We start from the raw sequence: 20,294 nt of genomic DNA, 5'->3' as shown, positions 1-20,294 counted from the left end.
ACATTAACATAAGGAAGTTGAGTGTATTCTCTTATATCCTTTATTTTGTCACAACAATTTCAGTTTACTTTTAGATCATGGAAATAACATGTTATGCAGATCTCATTAGCAAAATTAGTGGAGAATGTGTCTAAAGACATCATCAGTGGCTTACACAAACTAGTGACCTAGAGCTGAAAATCTCTATATCCTATTTCCAATCACTTAAGCTAGCCAGTTCTACAGTAATTTGTTTTTAGCACTCATAGATTGGAAGAGACTAATAACCCTGTGTGGAGATTTCCACTTTAAGTTTGACTTGTTTTTGCTAACATTGTATGGAAGTTGGAATAAAAGATTTGAAATAGATGCTTGTCATTTGTATATAGATCAGTATGTTTATTCATATAAATTGGTTGAACAAGTGGTATTCTTGTATTGACTTGCATTGTTTTTGTGTATCTTCAAGTTGTTTTCTGGCTTATGACAACCCTTGGCAGAATTTGTCTATAGGGAGCTTGCTTTTGTCTTCCTCTGAGGCTAAGAGAGAGTGACTTGCCCAAGTTCACCCATTGGATTTATTTGATTGTAAATTCTGCTTCCTTCTCTTGGTTTTGTATCACAATAAATAACTAGAATCCCCCGGACTAGACTGATATTCTAGAGTTTAAACAAACTATGCTATTTTCCAGAAATTTGTGTTTGAGATAAAGCGTAATATTACGGAATACATCTTATTCAACATGTTACCAATAAGAAGTAATATTTCTGTTAGTTATTCTTAAAGAAACAAATCTATGTCATTCACTTTATCTTGTTGGTAACAATGCTGAAGGTTAAATCTGAATCACTTAAGCTTCAGCACTAAGCATTTAATTGCTAGGAAAAAGGGAAAGGTGGTATAAATTGGTAGAATAAATGGATTTCGTGTGTGTGTCACATTTTCAAAGTGTCATAATTGTTTCTTAATCAAGAGTAGGATAGTAATATGCATATTTACTTTGTAACAGAAAAGAATAAAAGTGATGGGATTTACTTCCAAATAAGCACAGAAAGAATGTATCTACTTCTCTTAAAAATGAAAACTAAGGTCTTTATATAGACCTAAATCCAATGTAACACTAATAAAAAGAATTGGTTTTTTCCCCTTCCCCATTTTAGCCTTTATGATACTTGAAATCCATCTTCAGGGAGCTTTCCAGCCTTCTAAAGCACATTTTCTGGACACCCAAGATAGTTGGAGTAGGACAGGGCGTGATTTAGTGAAGCAGTACTATCAATAGAGTTGATCCCATTGGATCCTGGCCTTGTGGTTTGTTTAAAATATTCCCCAACTATATTCTTCAGCTTTCCAAACGTTATCAGAACCTTAGACCAAACAAAACAGTTCCTGTTCACAGGATTACAGTTGAGATATACAAAGTGAATGAAGGATGAGGAAGAAAGATGAAAGCATGCAAAATTGTGCACCCACTATATAAAGTTTCTCTAATGATCAACCTAAATGAGCACTGTTGAAGGAAAGGAAAAACCAAATGAAGCAGCTCACTCAGCAGAGCGTATGATGTGGCTTTGCAACCCAATTTCTTACTTTGTAGCCTAATGAACTAACATGATATTGAACGGCTCAAGGGGGAAATGGTGCATTGTGTGATTTGTAGTACAATAGCAAGGCCAGATATATTGATATGTTGATGAATGCAGTTACAAATTTTGCAATTCAGCACTGTAGTCTTTTATGCATATGGTCATTTATGCTTAGTGAAATTAACATTTGGAGCATAGTTGTTTGTAGCCTCTATAGGTCTATATGTACTTTTTTATACTTCACTGTTTATAATGGGAAAAAGTTCATGACCTTGAAAATGCTAGTGATTCCAATAGATAATATGGTTCATTTTGAGCCTCATCTCAGCATTTTGTCTTATCATACTAAGTTCAGTTGTGTTATCTGAGTTTTATTATAAGTAGATGTAGAGTGGGCATTGATTAACCTACTTTGCTGGTATCTTTAGCTACTGGAAGAATAAGAAAGATAGCTGATTTGCCATTTTGGCCAGGAAAACTATTACTGGAAAAATATTTCAGGCTGAAAAAAGACAAGGTTTGTTAGAATTATCCCTATATGTGTAACATTTAAATGCAGCCTTTCTCTGATTCTAACCTATTGTTTTTGTGTGGGGTTTCAGTTAGATGAGCAACTGAAACAGATTGAAGACAAGATATAAGGTAATGATGGATGGCAGATCCTGTGACCTGCTGTAAGTGGCAACATCTGTTGTTGCTGAGATTTGTTTTACCTTGGTCATTCAGGTTTATGGCTTTATGATAGTGTCGTTGGAAGATCATTTGGGGGGTTTAGGCACATTCCAATCAAATTTCTCAATGTAATATTACATTGCTTCATTCCCAGTGAAGGAGAAGTCCACTGTACTTGGGTTAACTCCTTATACCAACTTAATTGAGGCAGAAGTCTACAAATTTTTGAAGCTGTTGCTGTCACATTCTGAAGTACAAAGGCAATTCCCACTTCATAATTACCACATAACAATCTAAAGAATAAATCAAAATAACTTTTTCATATGGTTCATGGTGCTATAATTTGGAATGTTGTCTTACAACTTATATTTCTCTGAAGTATAAAGGTGCTCCTTAAGTTATGAAAGGAAATATGTAAAAAAACCGTTTAATTGGAAATATAGACGGTGGATAACCAATCTGTTAATATTTAGATCCAAATGTATTGTATGTGTCTTTTGCTAAATTTCTGTAAAGTGTTTAGGTTTTTTGTCTGTCCTAAAAGTCCTCACTACCCTAAGCACAGATTCCGTCCCATCTTGGAAAACAAGCTCAACCCTGGTTAGTACTTGGATAAGAGATTGCCAATGTACAGGGTTAGTCAAAATGAATAGGCCAATAAGAAAATTAATTTTAGACGAATGTATGTTTATTGTAACCAAACTACAGCTACGTATCGACAGATAAATTATCAAAGTTTTGTCTCACCTTCAGAGATGTTCGATATGGGCGCCCCGTGTGACACGGCAGACGTCCAAGCGATAGTCCAGTTCATTCCACATCCGTTGCAGCACATCCGACGTAATGGTATCGAATGCAGCACATATGCGCTGTTTTAAGTCGTCCATTTTGAAAACAGCGACTCCTAGCAACGCCTAGCGGCATTAACGTACATGTGTGTTGCTCAAAAAAAACTTTGATAGTTTATCTGTCGCTACATAGCTGTGGTTTGGTTACAGTAAACATACATTCAGGTACAATTAATTTTCTTATTGGCCTATTCATTTTGACTAACCCTGTATAACCAGGTGTTGTTGGCTGCATTTCAGAGGAAGAAACTTGCTAAATCACTTCAGTATTCCTTACCTAAGAAAATCCTCTGAAGTTCATAGGTTCACCATAGATCAATATACACACATTTTTCCTCCATGCAGTTATGCCAATATCCACATGACCCATCAGGTTAATTGAATAGTTGTCCCCAGGTTCCTAGGACTCTTGCCCACTGTCCGGTTAGTCCACCAGGCCTTGCATATAGTGAAAGGGACTCACCAGGGAGCATTGCACAGATTACAAGGACCCTAGGCTGTAGCAAGGAAAGTGGGTAAAGACCGTGGGTATACAGTCATCTCTAAATATTCTTAGGTACATATAATGTATCCAAACATCCATGGCTTGAAAACATGCACTGAAAAAAAACTCCAAAAAGCAATTATTGATTTTTTTGGCATTTTATATAAGGAATAATATTTTACTGTGCCATTCTAATGGAGCCTGATCAACCATAGGTTTTGGTATCTGCAGGGAGTCCTGGAATCCACCATCTGCAGATATCAGGGACTTGCTGTATTTGTATTGCATAGCAAACCAAAGGTATTTGGAAATCCTGTATTGCTGCCTGCATGCAAATCAGAATTTCTTTAATTTATGTTATCACATGAACCTTGATGCAGTTGCTGGTTTGTTTCTCTTCCATGTAACCAGAAGTATTCAACTTTGGGGCTTTGCTTGGAATTGCGGAGGTATTAACTTGCAGATGGGAATATACTGCCCCCTTTTCAGATTTTGTTAGATTATAGATGGATTGCTCTTCAGATTTTGTTAGATTATAGATGGATTTGTGTAGTATACGAAAAAGCTAAACTGCTCTTCTTTTTGTGGTATAGGAGCCCTTGTTCTTTCCATATTATTTCTGCTTCTGCTGAAAATAATTCTTTTTAAAGAAAAAAAATGCTCAAATGTCATAATGTCATTAATTGAGTTACCAGTGTATCTGTTTATTGTTTTCCTGATATCTAATACTCATGTGGCTATGTGGGTTGCTGCTTGATAGATATGCACTGCTTGGAGATCGCTGACAACTGTTGCTGCTCTTGCATGCGTTTGCAATTTTATAATTGGCTCCTATGTGGAAAACACATATGGTTTTATATGTATGTTTCTGATTAGCTTCAACTATGTTTACACACTTCTTTTAATTTGATTAAAGATCAGACATTAACCTTATAGTCTGGAACAATTTCAATGATATATGTTCAAATTATTATTTGTCTTTCCTGAAATAAATAGTGCCAATTTTCTGATATAGAAAGGATTGTCTTGGCACCTCAGAGAATTTCATTTGTACCTTTATTGTGAAGGTGTATTGATACAAGGTTCTTGTTACATTAGAATGATATTATTGGTTTAGCATAAATCAAAACAAACAAAAAATGAGAAACAAGAAGAAATAGTAGATTTAGAAGTATGGTGGGTTCTGTATAAATTTTGACGAGTTACTTTCCAAAACAGATTGTTGTTCAGATATTCATGGAAATGTGTATACTCTGGTGTATATTCTCTGGAGTTCTTTTATTGCTCTAGAGCCAACCCAAAGTATTGTATGTGAGTTTGTACTTTTTATTTGTATATTCATGCTTATATTTGAAGCAACAGTTATTGAGATTGCATGATTTTTTAAAAAAGTAATAGTAATGTCCTAGTTAGAAGAATATATTGAATATCATTTCTGGGACCATTGAGACAATGTTATTCAAAACATTGTGAGTTAGGGAAAAATTCTGAACAACCAAAAGGCGGAATGTACATGTGTTTAAAAAGAAAGTAAAAAGAATAATTTGCACTTATATTAAAAAAATTGTACAGGTTCAGATTTGTTGTTTGATCTCTAATCAGATGAGACTGGAACAATGTTCTAGCTAGTTTGGTTGTGGAATACAGTATGAAGAACTCCCAAGAGCAAGTTTAAAAACAGAAGTTGTGGGAGTGGTTCTCTCAAAATTGCTGCTAAGACTACACTTCTATTCTGACGTAGAATACGGGCCATTGATTTGTAGAGCTAGGATACTACAGAGATTAAGTCCAATCCCTGCTGGTGCTGAAAATCCTCAACTCAAATTGAACCATAAAGTATAGACTTAGAAACTACCTCAAAATGAATCCTTTCCAAATTTGCATGGCAGTAAGTCCCTCTAAATTCTTAACTTTTGATTAGGCTAGTATAGTTTTCCCTGTAAGAATATTAAAACAATGGCCTGTGAGAACAATTCTTTTCATGAGAATAGCAGGCTGAATAATCTGTACAATTGAATAAGAGCAAGAAAAGCATCCTCAGACCTTGACAAAATGGGGCACTGTGGGGGGCATCAATATCTGAACTAGTTTTAAAAGAATGGGGGCAATGGAGCATGAATGGCATAATTTTCAAGAGAACAAGGGACTTAGCAGTCTTCATAGCTGTGTGGGATGGAACAATAATACCACCCTCCAAGCTGCTTGGTAATCACTCTACAGAAGCCAAGAGGAGGTTCTGAGAGCATCCAAAACCCACCAATGTTTATGTCTACCCCCCCCCCCCCCAGTACAAATCTTTAACTAACCATCTCCAGATATTTACAGGAGAACCCTCAAAAGAAGATCAACAGCTGCTGCTCAAGTTCCCTAGGGGAAAGCATTCACCATACGTGAATGGCTATCTGCCTAGCTACTTGCTGGGAAGAGTGCTTCTCCTCCTCTCCTTCACTAATATTTCGCAGGTACCAGTGAATGAGCTTTCTCTCCACAAAGTAATTCTTAACGCACAGTGTGAGATTCAAATTGACCCTAAGATGATGGTGCTGGTTTGATCCATGTGATGCAAAAAATATGTGCCCATGCAAAAAGCAGAGAAACAGAGAATTTTATTTTATTTATCGTGTCAGGGGCATCCAGACATTTGTATTACATTGTTAACAAAGCAAACAAACAAACAGACAAAACACAACGTTTGCAAGCTTGGTAGTTGATTAAATGTCCTTTGACCAGTATCTGGCCACTTGGAGTGCTTCCGGTGTTGCCGCAAGAAGGTCCTCCATTGTGCATGTAGCAGGGCTCAGGTTGCATTGCAGCAGGTGGTCAGTAGTTTGCTCTTCTCCACACTCGCATGTCTTGAATTCCACTTTGTAGCCCCATTTCTTAAGATTGGCTCTGCATCCTGTGGTGCCAGAGCGCAGTCTGTTCAGTGCCTTCCAAGTCGCCCAGTTTTCTGTGTGCCGAGGGGAGAGTCTCTCATTTGGTATCAGCCATTGATTGAGGTTCTGGGTTTGAGTCTGCCACTTTTGGACTCTCGCTTGCTGAGGTGTTCCAGCTAGTGTCTCTGTAGATTTAAGTCATTGACGTGTTGGCTGATACCCAAACAAGGGATGGGCTGGAGATGTCACTGCCTTAGTCATTTCACTATTGGCTGCTACTTCCCGGCGGATGTCAGGTGGTGCAATACCAGCTAGACAGTGTAGTTTCTCCAGTGGTGTAGGGCGCAGACACCCCATGATAATGCGGCATGTCTCATTAAGAGCCACATTAAAAGCAGACTTTGAAGTTTCTCAAGAGAGACATGCATGTCAACATGACTGTATTTGGCTAGACAGGAATTGGTTTGTTAAAATGTGAGTGTGTTCAGGGGCTAAAACAAAGGGATAATGTAAGGGATGGACATCTGAGCATATTTCAATTATTTTCACCTTTTTCAGTTCATATGATATAACCAGAACAGGGAGAGAGGGAAAGAGTTCTAGCTCTTTCTGAAACCTTGTAATCCTTACAATTGAGAAGCAACAGACCCAGCCCCCTCCTGTCTCCCACACCTTGGGATGACCCTTTCAGCTGTTTCGGCACTCCTGCTGGTATGCTATAGTTCTCTTGAGGGAAAGAAGACAAAGGAGGGAAGCTTAGGCAGTGGAATGATTACTGTGGGTTTTTTTTCAGTTTATCACAATCGTAGGACAACAAACTGCAACTGGAAATAATGAGGCAGGGGCAGCGTACAGTGTCCCTTTATCTGTGCCCTTCTCCCATTGAGTGGACTGAGACATTGGGGTTGCTGAGCTTTCTTATTAGACCGGTTGTTGTCTGAAAAAACTTATAAAATCCTGATTTAGTAGCTCTTTATCTGTTAAAGGAGTATGCTATCAAAACCAAGTAGTTTAATGGGGAAGAATTTGCTGATTTCCTGGTAACAATTTTCACACTTTTTCCTAGTTTACTGTCCCAGATTAGTGCAACTGTTTTGTATTGCATGGGCTATTCTGCAGGGAGCTATTCTAGCATACTTTAGTTGCAGCTGATAAGAGAGCTGCTTATTTCATTAGGAAAAATAATTAGATTATTGAAGTCATCTTAATACTACCTTTCAATGTAAGAATGCAGTATCTTTGTTTAGTTTTCTTTTCTTCAGTTGCACGCTAGTCTAAATCCTTTAGCATCCACCAAACATTCATTGGGACAAATCCTTTTATTGTGAGGATAAGAGTAGAGTCCTAAGTGACTTAGCTTACTTATCCATCTAATTTATTATAAATTTTAGATTAGGGCGAAGATGAACTGCTTATATGTTTCCACGTGCTTCAAACATGACCACAATTTTAATTAACTGATTACTTAAATTAACTAACTAATAGACCAATCTCAGACTTTGAAAAGGGAATGTTAAGCTGTACTGGAGTCATCCCTTGTTGATGACATTAATGTAACTAGATCTTGTACATATGTCAATTCAGAAAATCCACATTACATTTCCCAAGTGATTTGCATTCTGTTGCTAAGAAAGTTATACCTTTATAAACTGTCTTTATAAGGTACTGCAATATGGTTGATTTTAGTAGTTTTGAAAGAGGTACCGTATTTTTCGGCATATAAGATGACTGGGCGTATAAGACGACCCCCAACCTTTCCAGTTTGGGATCTACTCACCGTATAAGACTATCCCTCTTCCAACACACACCAAATAAAATTTTTAAAAGCATCAGATTTGATTTCAATATGGTAATTTTCCTATTACTGTACCTCCTTCTCTGCCTCTCAGATCTCGCACTGCACTGCTTCCCTGCAGTCTTCAGGAGCAAGATCTGAGAGGTAGAGGAGGAGGAGGTACAGTAATAGGATACAAGGGTGGGCCAGACAGGTAAAGGAGGTGTGTTTCTCTGGGCCCAGAGCCATTTTATCTCTTTTTTCCATACCCCGGGCGCCTCGGACGCCTACATCTTGCTCCGCCCTTCACATACACCTTCCCAGTGAGGCACCCCTTCACCTCACCATTGGGACCACTTTAAGTCCACGAATCCTGATGAATGGATTTTCTTCTACTGTACTTGTACAGCATCACCCTTAATACTTTCATATATACGGCAGGGACGCGGCCACCGCCATTTTTGAGCTCCCCCCACCCTATGTGGCAACCACAGATTCTCCAATCCGGATTGGAAGTTTCAGCGCCCTCTCTATAAGACGACACCCTACGTATAAGACTACTCCTGGTGTATAAGACGACTCCTGCGTATAAGACCACTCCCGTGTATAAGACGACTCCCACGTATAAGATGACCCCTGTCTTTTGAGAAGATTTTCTTGGGTTGAAAAGTAGTCTTATATGCCAGAAAATACGGTAGTCCTTTTCCTGCATGGCAGAGAGTTGAACTGCATGACCCATGCGCTCTCTTCCAACTCTTATCATTCTATGATTCTAGTCCTGTAGCACATAAAAAGGAAGAAAGAAGGGAAGAAGAAAAAAGGAAATCTGGCAGCATCTTTAAGACTAACTTTTTATTTTTTGCATGAGCGCTAGTGGATAGAAATCCACTTCTTTGGATGCAGTACTGTAGTATTAGGCCTTTGTATAGTTGTGAGAGTGGAAAAGAATGTAATAGGATCCAGAAAGGTGTTACTCGCTTAATTTCTTAAAACAAATAGTTTACAGACAAAAATATTAATCTATTTATACTTAGAAATTAACAAATGTTTATTCTTGAAATCAGGACCTTTTTAAATTGTGTAAAAAAATTCAAATCAGGAGATAATTTTGTTACTTAGAAATGGCTAAGAAATTCTGGCAGTAACTTTCTAATAATCATCTTTTAGGAAAGGAGCTAGAGAAGGAGAGATACTGCCATGAATAAGCAGATGGGAAAAGAGGATTGGAAAGGGCAAAGGGCTTCAGTCCACACTCCTGTTCTGTCAGTCTGACATTTTTTGGGCAATTACCCAAGTGCCTGAATAAACCACCTATGCTTCATTTATGCAAGCACACATCCAAATGAATAGTACAAGATGTCCAAGATGACATGGTGTCATGAAGAAGCAAAATGTATTTCTATTCTTGTGTTTGTGATTTTGGGAAATTGGTTTGTATTGCTGTAGAAGAAAATAAACAACTCCATGTTAGTGCTGCATTTGGAAAATGTGTGCTGGTCAGGCAAAGATTCAAAATGGTTAAATGTCCAACAGATGAGTAACTGACTTGACTAGTCATGCCAACTGGGCTTGCACCTGTTCTTTACAGCAGACATGTAGCAAAATAATTGCTCCAGCAGTGATTGGATTGTTAGTAATTTTTCTTGTGACAAGAAGGCTGACATACTCACTGACATTTCTTACCAATCCGTTAGTGCCAGAATTCCCCACTGTCTTCTAAATTGGTAAATAGACATGTTATATTTAAGGGATCACCAAAGTTTTGGCTTAAACACATTGCAGATATTGCTCATATTTAATACCATACTTTAAAATCTGTCTTGGTGTTGGTGATGTCTATTCATTATGAACTGTAAAACACTATGTGTGTTTGGAATCTTATTAGAAGTACAGTAGAGTCCCACTTATCCAGCCTTTGCTCATCCAACATTCTGTATTATCCAACACAGTAAGTATCCCGCCTGGATCCACAGCTCAAGCAGCTCAAGCCAGGGAAGGGGTCTTAGAGGCAGCTTCCCTGGTGGCTGTAGAGGGCGCAGAGGAAGCCCCACACTCAGGGCTGTGGAAAGGATGTTGAGGGCTCCACAGTCTGGTTCCCCAAGAGCAAAATGCACCCCCGGTCCTGGGTATGTGACCCAAAGAAGTTTAGACGGTTTTAATTTTGACCTTTTATTACTGCTGAGTTGTTCAGTCCTGATCTAGGGGCATCCACGGGGAAGACCCCCTCACACATTCCTACCAACTGTGATCTCAGATCTCAGAGCCCAGGCTGGCCCAAAGAGAGAGATGATATATATGAAGTATATAAATATGAGGTATGCAAATTACAAATCAATAAGACTGGATTATAATTATTGCTCTGCATAAATTTAAGCAATATCCTTGTTTTCGTGCTGTTGTATTAACACTTCTGTGAAATAATAAAAAATAAAGTAAGATTTCAGTAGAACAAAGACTTGATATGTTTATTAAAATGTATACAAAAACACTTTTGTAGAGTGTAACAGATGTGTTTTTGACTGTCCTTTCTTCATAGAGTTGGTCTCTTCCAACTCTATACTCATAGAGTTGGAAGAGACCACAAGGGCCATCCAGTCCAATCCTCTCTATGCAGGAATACACAGTCAAGGCACTTCCTTCTTTAAGCTCATTTAGTGGGTTTTGAGAAAGGACATAAACTGTATGTTTTTTATTTAATTGTCTGCCAACTGAGCTGTTATGTGATTACTTAAATTGAAGAAAGGTTCTGCATTCAGTTTTACTCTTTCTTATCAAGTCCTTAAAATGTTTTTAATGAATAAAAATGTTCTCTTCTCCATCCTAAAGTCAAAGAATTGCATTTGTTTATGGTTTAGTTTCTACATTTGCTGTCTGACAAAATAAGAGTTGGGTAGTTTTTATATGCATGTTGGGATCTTAAACATGCTAGTGGTTAGATTTCAGTTTAAGTAATTGTTGAATGTCCATCCTCGCTCTATAAAGCACTTAGGGAACTGAAAGCCATTCCTTCCGTTGCTAAGAAGATAAGTCTCCTCTCGTGGTTTCTATTGTTTACCTTAGGTGGATGGGATAATAACAAATTAATTATATAGGTTATTGGGGAATTTCTAGGTGTATGTGGTGTTGGAGATCTTGTGGTTTTGTTATTTAGAATATTGATGAAATGCTGAAGCTTTTGAAAGCTTTTGGTAAATGTGTAAGAGTTTGCTATTGTAGAAGTAAGAAGGCCATGTTAATTGGGTAAGCTAATTAAGAAGGCAGAGAAGAGCTGAAGAAACCAAGTGCTAAATACGTAGGTGAACATTTTTGGCTCAACAAATCTCAAGGTCCTTCTGTGAGTCTAGCAGGAGCCATATGCTTGGTTGTCAGCAGTCCCGTCAGGGACTGGAGACGGCAGAATCCAGCTGGGAGAAATAAAATGTCTGTACTTGAAGAAGGACAAAAGTAGCTAGCTATGTAGCGTGTTGTGGCTGATCTGCAAATGCTGCATTCTTTTTGCTGGTTCTATTTGCTGCTTGTTTGTAGCTGACCAATTAATGGAAGAAGCAGTTTATGGTCTAGCGTACACCAATTGGAAAGTTAGACCTTTTCAGTCAAAAGTTTGAAACATTTTTTATTCAGTCGAGTGGAACGGACAAGCTTGAATGGATTCCTGGCTCTCTGGACTGGTGAATATCATGAGTTCTTTATTCTTGTGCGGTGTCATTTGCTAATACTATTTTCTATCATCTGTTTTAAAAGGCATTTTTTGTTTCTATTTATAGGTTTGTTGCTTCTGTTTATACTGATTTTATCTATGCAGTGCAAAGCAATATGGTTTGTCAGGAGAAAAAAATAGGATGTGGTGAACTTGTTAAGGAATCAGATCTGAAGACAAATCGTTTATATGGCTTTAATGTTATTTTACTCCTAGAACCTATATTTGGTACCAGCTAAGAAAAATGTATTGTAATGGTTTAGTTGTGAAAATCCATTTCTATCTCATTAAAAGTGATAAGCTGTACAAAAGGCATTGACTTACAGTATTTGAATAGCTTAGGTACTAATTGGTTTTCAGCTGTGCTTTGTCTGGCTCACCTGCAATTTTTTGGTTCATAGCCATGTTTTGCTACAAGGTAGGAGTGTCTGTCTAGTAATTTGCCTGCTGTCCTCTGTGATGTTGTTCCTGGCTTTAGTTCAGTATTTTGCAGTTATAGCTCGATGCCCTAACTTTAGCATGTGAAAAAATATGTTAATGAAATAGTATGTGAGACATTACTAATTTGCTTGATAAGAGCTATGAGATTGCTCACACTTTATGAACTAAATATATACTTTCAAATATGAATTCATTTCCTTCTTGTTATTCTTAAGTAGGCATCTTACAGGGGAATATGAAGCCTGTAAGATATATATTTGTCAGATTGTGCTACATGTTGACCTAATCATATTACATTTTGCAGTTGTGGTGTTGTTTTCATCTTTCATGTTCAGGGTTATGTACTATGTAGAAATCTAACATTTACCTTGGTTTTAACCTGCATTTATCTCTGGGGTCTTACGTATACCACACTACAGATCCTCATAATTAGTGTCATTTGCAATAATGAAGAAAACTTTCACTCTAAAAGGATTTTGTTTTATCTTTAGCTTGCACAGTTTAGGCAAAGAAAAGCACATTCTGATGGGCATGCTCCCAAAAAGCAAAAGAAGAAGAAGAAAGCATCAAACATTAAAGATGAGGAGTTGGTTCAAGAAGGACTGGATATTGACCAGTTACAAGGAGAAGATGAATCCACATATCGATGTCAGAGAGGAGCAGCTGCTACATCTGATTTTGCTATAATACGAACTTTGCATAGTGATGAAATTATCAAGCATGATCAAGCATATACCACAGAAGTAAGTGTTTCTAACTGTGAATATGCTTTGTTAGATTAGATTTGTAATATACAATTATGATGCTACTTCTTTTTGTTATAGAGTTATATTCATGTTATCATTTTATAGTTTCCTCCCTGTTTCACAGTTGCATATGAAAACCTGCTAGAATACATATTTTTAAACTGGTCAGTGCAACTCATGACTCCTCAAGTTCTATATTTGTATCAATTCTTGCATTGTTGTTGTTGTTATTTTTGTTATTTTATTTACATTTAGTTTTTCAAACGAGGGAGACTAAAATGAAAGAAAAGGATCATATGCAATAGAAATTTATGTTTGACAAATAAAAGCTTTCATCATTTGGAGTGAGCTTTGCAGAACAGATTGTGGCTAATAGGCCTGTTCAGAATTGGCTTTCTGAAACTGGAGTTTTACCATGAAAGATTTTTAATCTGTTGTCACTTGAAATGCTGCTGGAGATTGACATCTTCTCTTAAATGTTGAGCTAAAAGGCAGTCTCTCTACCTGGAATGTAAACAAGATAATGCCAGGCCTCTGTGCAACCGCAGATATACATCTGCCAACATGTGAAAACATGTAGTCCCATGTCTGTCTAGCTTTCTAGCAATCTAGCAATGTGTCTAAAAGTCACCTACTAACAATATAACTAAATGTGTAAGGTAAAGCCAAATCATGTTAGTATAAGTAGTTTTTTCAGTTTTTCATTAACATACATTTAAAAATGGATGATTCTATCATGGAACGTGGACTGTTTTGTTTAAACCGACAGCCGGTTAACAACTTTGTAATCATCTTTTGCTCTTTGGTTATTCTATTTAGAAATTAGCTAAAGCAATCAGAAACGTCTCAGGAAATGCCAGTTTTGGTAACTGATGTAAAAAGTATAGAAGGGATTAATATTAGAAAAGTTGTCTAATGGTTCATGTCAGGCAAGCATGGAAAACTAAGAATCCTAGCAGTCAAATAATTGCTACTTGAGTTATATGGTATAGTGTACCCTTTCATTTTTTATTCTGATTCTTCAGAACCGTTCTTTACTGCCAAACACTGTAATCATACACTTAACATCCTCTGAGACACTATATATAGGAAAAGATAGCACAGGAAAGAGCTTAAGTGTTCTCATCTATCAGTATGAACTGACCTCAAATATCATTTCTGTGTCGTTATTTTGACATTAAGCAAATCCAGCTTCTCAAGGTCTTGGAAAATTAGATATGTGCAATAGATGGCATGAGATTTAGCTTTGCAAATGGATATGAAAGTTATTTGAGGAAAGGAATATTGTTATATGGTTTGTGAATATCCCATCTTAATGGCTGGGCTAAGGCCTACTTTTATATCTCTTTAAAACTACATACTTATAGCATGTTGATGCCACTTGTCTAGCAAACTACAAATCCCAGGATTCTGTGCCATGCAGCTATGACAGCATGTGCAGCATCAGAAATCCAGGATTGCTAATCAGTCCCCTTGTTCCTTCCTCTACCTTTTGAAATAAGAAATTATTAGCATGATACATCAAAAATTCGTTGGAGAGCCTATGGTTATCAGATTTGGTCTCACAGCAGATATCAAATTATTTGAAGTCCCCCCCCGTCCCATTCCCCCCCTCCCATAACTATTAACTCTTGGATAGTTGGATTTCTGAGATTTATGTTGGTTTAGCAATCTGTTGTAAACTCCTACCACAATGTATTTGTCCCTCTGTTTTTGTACAGATGCTCTCAACTGGTCTGCTCTAGTAACTCTCATGGATTGCAGTATTGCCTGCATCTCCTTTACCTACCTGCCCAAAGCTTCAGGTAGCTTTGGACAGAGACCCTAGATAGTAAAGTTTTTCTTGAGTGATCACTGCATTGCAGCCTAATGAATTAAGACATTTTGATAGCGTGCATAGTCAACCAAACAGGCATCAGATGACCCCCTGAGAACATCCTTTAAAAAAAAATACACTTTTGAAAATACATTTAACATTGTATTTTTTGAAGTCTATTCCATTTGACAGAAGGTTTCTTGACATTTTAAAACTTCAGTTTTAATATTCTTCAACATAAAAGGTTGTGTATTGCTAGCCCATTTCTTTACTTTTAGTCAAAAGGGGGCAGAAGATATTGTTGTAAATGGGAGACCTGTAAAGCAGACTTTAATTAATAGAAGTACGCATCTTTAATTTTGTCCCAATCTATTTTTCCCCTTTTTTTAGTTGGAAAGTGAGATTTCCACGACTGCAGATGATTATAGTTCAGAGGTAAGAGGAAAATTAATACTTTATAGTCTGCATAAGAGCATTTATTGTGTTTATGGGCTTTTGATTTTTATTTAATATATTTAATTAATATTGCTTGTTTTTATGATGACTTTGAGGAATGAAAATACTGTTCAAAATGCAGCCTAAATTATTATATAATGTGAATAAAATAAAAGTGAAATTTAAATATATATATTTTTTGTGTGTGCAGATATGTTTATAATTAATATATTGAGCCTAAAGTTAGATTGAAGTTAATCTAAGATTCAATTTGCTGTGCATACTAAAACATGTGGGATCAACATAGGCTGCATCTACCTCTGGTGGGCATAAATTTGAGAACACCTGTGTAGCAGTTCCATTGTCAAAACAGCTATTATTATTATTACTATTATTATTGATACACAACAAGATTAGTACACAGCAAACAAGATCGCTATGCTGACACTTCCCAAGTGTCTAGGACTGTGTGATGCATCGACAAATAATGCATGCAGATTGAAGTAAGGTAGCCTTTTGCAGCTGAGAGATGGTAATTTTGTCAGTGCCAGTTGTTTTTACGTGCAAGCCAAGGTCTTTATGCACTGTACCCAGTGTGCCGATCACCACTGGGACCACCTTGACTGGCTTGTGCCAGTCTTTGCAATTCTGTCTTTGAATCCTCATATTGTGTAAACTTTTCCAGTTGCTTCTTGTCAATTCTGCTGTCACCTGGAATTGCTACATCGACGATCCATACTTTGTTTTTTTCCACGATTGTGAGGTCAGGAATATTGTACTCCAAAACTCTGTCAGTCTGAATTCAGAAGTCTCATTATTTATTTATTTACCATATTTATATACTGCCCTTCTCAACTCAGAGGCGACTTGAGGCAGTTTATTATATTGAGTCTCCCGCAGGAGACTCAAAGCAACATAACATAAAAGCATCAGCATACAATTTAAAATATACCAATATGCAAATACTAAAACAGGATTAAATATAAACAGTATTTTAAATTCCTAGTTAAAAACCATTTAAACATGTTCAAAGTAAAAAACCACAGCACACCCTGAATTTATCTGAAAAACCTTCTTCTTTAAAAGCCTGTCTGAATAAAAAGAATTTTGCATGCTGCTGGAAGGACAGCAGGAAGGGAGTCATTCTGGCTTCCCTGGGTAGGGAGTACTAGAGTTGAGGGGCAGCCACTAAGAAGGAAGGCCTGCCCTCTCGTTCCCACCAACCGAGCTTGAGATGGAAGTGGGACCAAGAGAAGAGCCTCTCCTGAACATTTCAGGGCCTGGGCAGGTTCATGTAAGGGAATGTAGTCAGCAAGTTTTTCTTCTTCTAGCACATTTGAATTAGAGGTTGCAGACTTTGGAAGACCTCTAATTCAAACAGAATACAGTGTTCATAACTGCTAATAAAATTCTTAGTATGGTTTTAAATTACCAATATTTCTGACAAACTGCAGATGAATGTTCTCTATATCATAAAAAGGACTTCTGCTGTGCACTTATTCCTTTTTTTCACAACTCTCTCCAATATTATTGTTTTGCAATGGATGCAAAAGGATTAGGTTTTTCTGCTATTTGTGGTTTTAATACTGTGTATGTGCATGTGTGTATATGAGACTGGCATTAAATTGATGTCAGAATATTCACATAAATGATGTATAATTAACTGTTATGTGTCCATAAATAATGTAGGTCTTCAAATTACACTAAACCTTCTTTCTGGAAGGCATGCAATGATACTGAGGAAAACTAACACGAGTAAGGGTAGAAGGTATTCTGCTTAAAACAGTGATCTCTACTAGTAGAGATCTTCTTATCATGAGATTTTTTTTGTTTAGTTATAAGGGAGGAAGAACAGAGAAATTGAGTTAAATAATCAATAGAAATTTATTTTGAGTAATTATATTAGTTGTAATGCAAGAGATGAAATTCATTTTGATTAATAGTGAGTACCGTATATACTTGAGTATAAGCCAAGTTTTTCAGCCCTTTTTAGGCTGAAAAAGCCCCCCTCGGCTTATACTCGAGTCAAAGTTATTTATTATTTTACTGGGTTATTATTATTATTTTACTGACACAAAAACACAGTATGTCACAGCAAACGAGATCTATATGTTGGTTTTCGTATCACAAAATCACAAGTCGAACACTTACCAAGCGTCTAGGAATGTGTGATGTATTTTCGAATAAGGCACGCAGATTCAAGTAAGGTGGCCTTTTGCAATTGACAAATTGTGATTTTGTCAATGTTAATTGTTTCCAAATGCCGGCTGAGATCTTTTGGCACCGCACCCAGTGTCCCAATTACCACTGGGAGTACCTGTACTGGTTTATGCCAGAGCCTTTGCATTTCTTTTCCACCATTGTGATGTCTGGTGTATTGTGTTCCAAAACAGTCAGTCTGGATTCAAAAGTCTCGATTCAAAGTTATTTATTATTACATTTATTGTTTTACTCTATTACTGTTATTACATTTCTATATTTTACTCTATTATTATTTTTATTACATTTATTATTTTACTCTGTTATTATTGGAAGGATACGTAAGCACATTTATACTGAAGAAGGTTAGAGTAATGGTTTCATCAGAGTTGGACAGTCTTATCTTACATTACAGTTTTATGTAAATATTAAAAAACAAACATTTGAGGTACTGATGTCGCAATTAATGTAATGTTATTGGTATCTGTTTTATTTTGAAATGTACCAGTAGCTCCTGCATTTCCCACCCTCAGCATATGCTCGAGTCAATACGTTTCCCCATTTTTTTTGTGGTAGAATTAGGTGCCTCGGTTTATAATCGGCTTATATTTGAGTCGGTTTATACTTGAGTATATACGGTACTTATAGATGTCTCTTATTGAAGACTCCAGAACATCTCGACATCTTCAACTTTATTAATTGAATTTTGAATGTTGGTATAAAATTGGCAAATGCTAAATGGACAGTTTATACATACACACACACACACCCAATAAAACAATGAATGAAATCTCAGGTTTTAATGTCAAAAACAAAAAATAATCCAAAATAGAGCCAGCAATAAAATGTGAGTAGTAAGACACACAAAATTAAAGACTGAATGCCTGCTGGAAGATAAAAGTGTTAGTGCAACAGCAGAATGTTACAAAGGAGGGCACCAGATAGATATTTTTCAGAGGGCAGTCCACAAATGTAGGGTCAATATTGAGAAATCTCTTTTCCCCTTCTTTTCCTATCCTGTTGCTTCCAGATGGGGAAAGACACTGCCCTGTGGCCTTTCAAGGCTCTGTAGTCTGAGTCAGCACTGTGAGATTTTCCTAGAGTCAGCTGCTGCTAAATTTGGTGGTTAGTCTAGGGCAGTGGTGGCGAACCTATGGCTCTTTCGCCTGCTTGCCCGCAGCTTGCTCTTCCTCCCTCACCCACTTGCCTTACGGCTGGTTTTGGGCACTCAGTCTCTTAAAGGTTTGTCACAACTGGTCTAGGGGGTCTAATGTAACCCTTAATTCCAAGTGTGTACCTTCCTTGCAAAATTTCAAAGCTTACCGCATGATGTTATTTAGAACTGTAGGAATTGTTGAATCGTTATTGAGAATACATTGAATAATCAGGTTTGAAGAGAAAGAGGTATTTGTTGTTAGAATACTTAGAATACATTTTAGTCACTATAGATCAGGCATGGACAAACCTTTTAGAATGTGAACACATACCGAGCTGGGAGGGAGGGGGGAAGCCAAAGGCTGGTGCCAGGAGAGCCTGAAGGGGAGGCCAGTGGCAATTGTCAAGGGGGGAATCACACCGGCCAGCCACATGTGCCTGTAGAGTTGTCCTCTTGGCGGGAGGGGGGAGTGCACCATCCTGCCAAGAGGAGGGGAAGAAAAACAGCCAACCTTTAGGCATAATGACCAGGGGAGAGGGGCATGCTGCAGCTCAATGGACTGCATCCCTCATGGAAACAGCAGCAGCAGAGGCACTCTCTCTCAGTCCCTCCCTCCTTTAATTCAAAGAGGGACACAGCAGGAGAAGAAGGGCGGGTCCGCCCCATGTGAGGAGGGGAACTGGGGGAGGAGGTGCCCAGGCTTCAGTGGAGGCCAGGAAAAGGCCGAGCCTGAAAGACTGACAGAAGCCCCACAAGTTGAAGCCCAGCATGCAACAAAGGGAGGCCCTTGCTGCATTTCTAGCTACAGGGATTGGTCTGAGGAGATAGAGAGTGATGGATTGATACGGTAGGTAGGTAGATAGGCCAGAAGGCTCTCACCACGTGCGTGTTTGTCTCCCCTTTTGGCATAAGGTTTTGGCAGGCCGGCACATCTTTATGCTGAGAGGACAGGGAAAAAGAGGAGGGCCGGAGGAAAGCACTCAAGTGGGCTCATCCTGCCTATTGGCCTTACTTTGATCATACCTGCCATGGATAGTTTTTGTGTGTGTATCAGGAGCAACTTGAGAAACTGCGAGTTGCTTCTGGTGTGAGAGAATTGGCTGTCTGCAAGGACATTGCCCAGGGGATGCCCGAATGTTTCACCATCATGTGGGAGGCTTCTCTCATGTCTCTGCATGGGAAGCTGGAGCTGAAGACGGGAGCTCACCCCACTCCCTGGATTCAAATCGCCAACCTTTTGGTCAGCAGTCCTGCCGGCACAAGGGTTTAATCTATTGTGCCACCGGGGGATAGTAAATAGTAGATACTACAGATAGTAGTAAGCCTTTTAAATAATTGAAAGTGTCACACATGTGAACCAATTTTTAGGGTTTATGCTTATAACTAACCTATTAAATAATGAGGTGGGCTTATAGGTTTCTTAGACGGATCTATTTTGGAAGTTAGAACTTGCAAAAGATTTCTATTAAATTATTTCAATGAAAAAAAGTTGGTTTTAAACTATGGCACATTTCCACAATCCTAAGGGATTTGAGACATGTTTTTAGTAACTTTACATTAAATTCTAATGGTGACCCCTTGTGG

The 20,294-nt window shown here is 37.8% G+C and overlaps 1 protein-coding gene across 6 annotated transcripts in view; it reads left to right on the top strand.

Moving 5' to 3' along the window:
• Positions 1–20,294, top strand: part of AKAP9 (A-kinase anchoring protein 9) — a 111,442-nt gene that overhangs the window by 5,185 nt on the left and 85,963 nt on the right. For 5 of the 6 annotated variants that reach the window (XM_060782278.2, XM_060782277.2, XM_060782279.2 and 2 more), the window contains exons 3-4: positions 12,850–13,101; positions 15,311–15,355. In XM_060782278.2, coding sequence (XP_060638261.2) covers positions 12,850–13,101; positions 15,311–15,355 — 297 coding nt within the window. Of the gene's footprint in view, positions 1–11,527; positions 11,889–12,849; positions 13,102–15,310; positions 15,356–20,294 lie in introns of those variants that run through there. The other variant, XM_060782274.2, reaches the window with a different exon arrangement.

Source organism: Anolis sagrei, chromosome 6 (assembly GCF_037176765.1).
Source record: "Anolis sagrei isolate rAnoSag1 chromosome 6, rAnoSag1.mat, whole genome shotgun sequence".
Classification (NCBI taxonomy): Eukaryota; Metazoa; Chordata; class Lepidosauria; order Squamata; family Dactyloidae; genus Anolis; species Anolis sagrei.
This window is presented reverse-complemented; position numbering and strand designations above follow the sequence as displayed.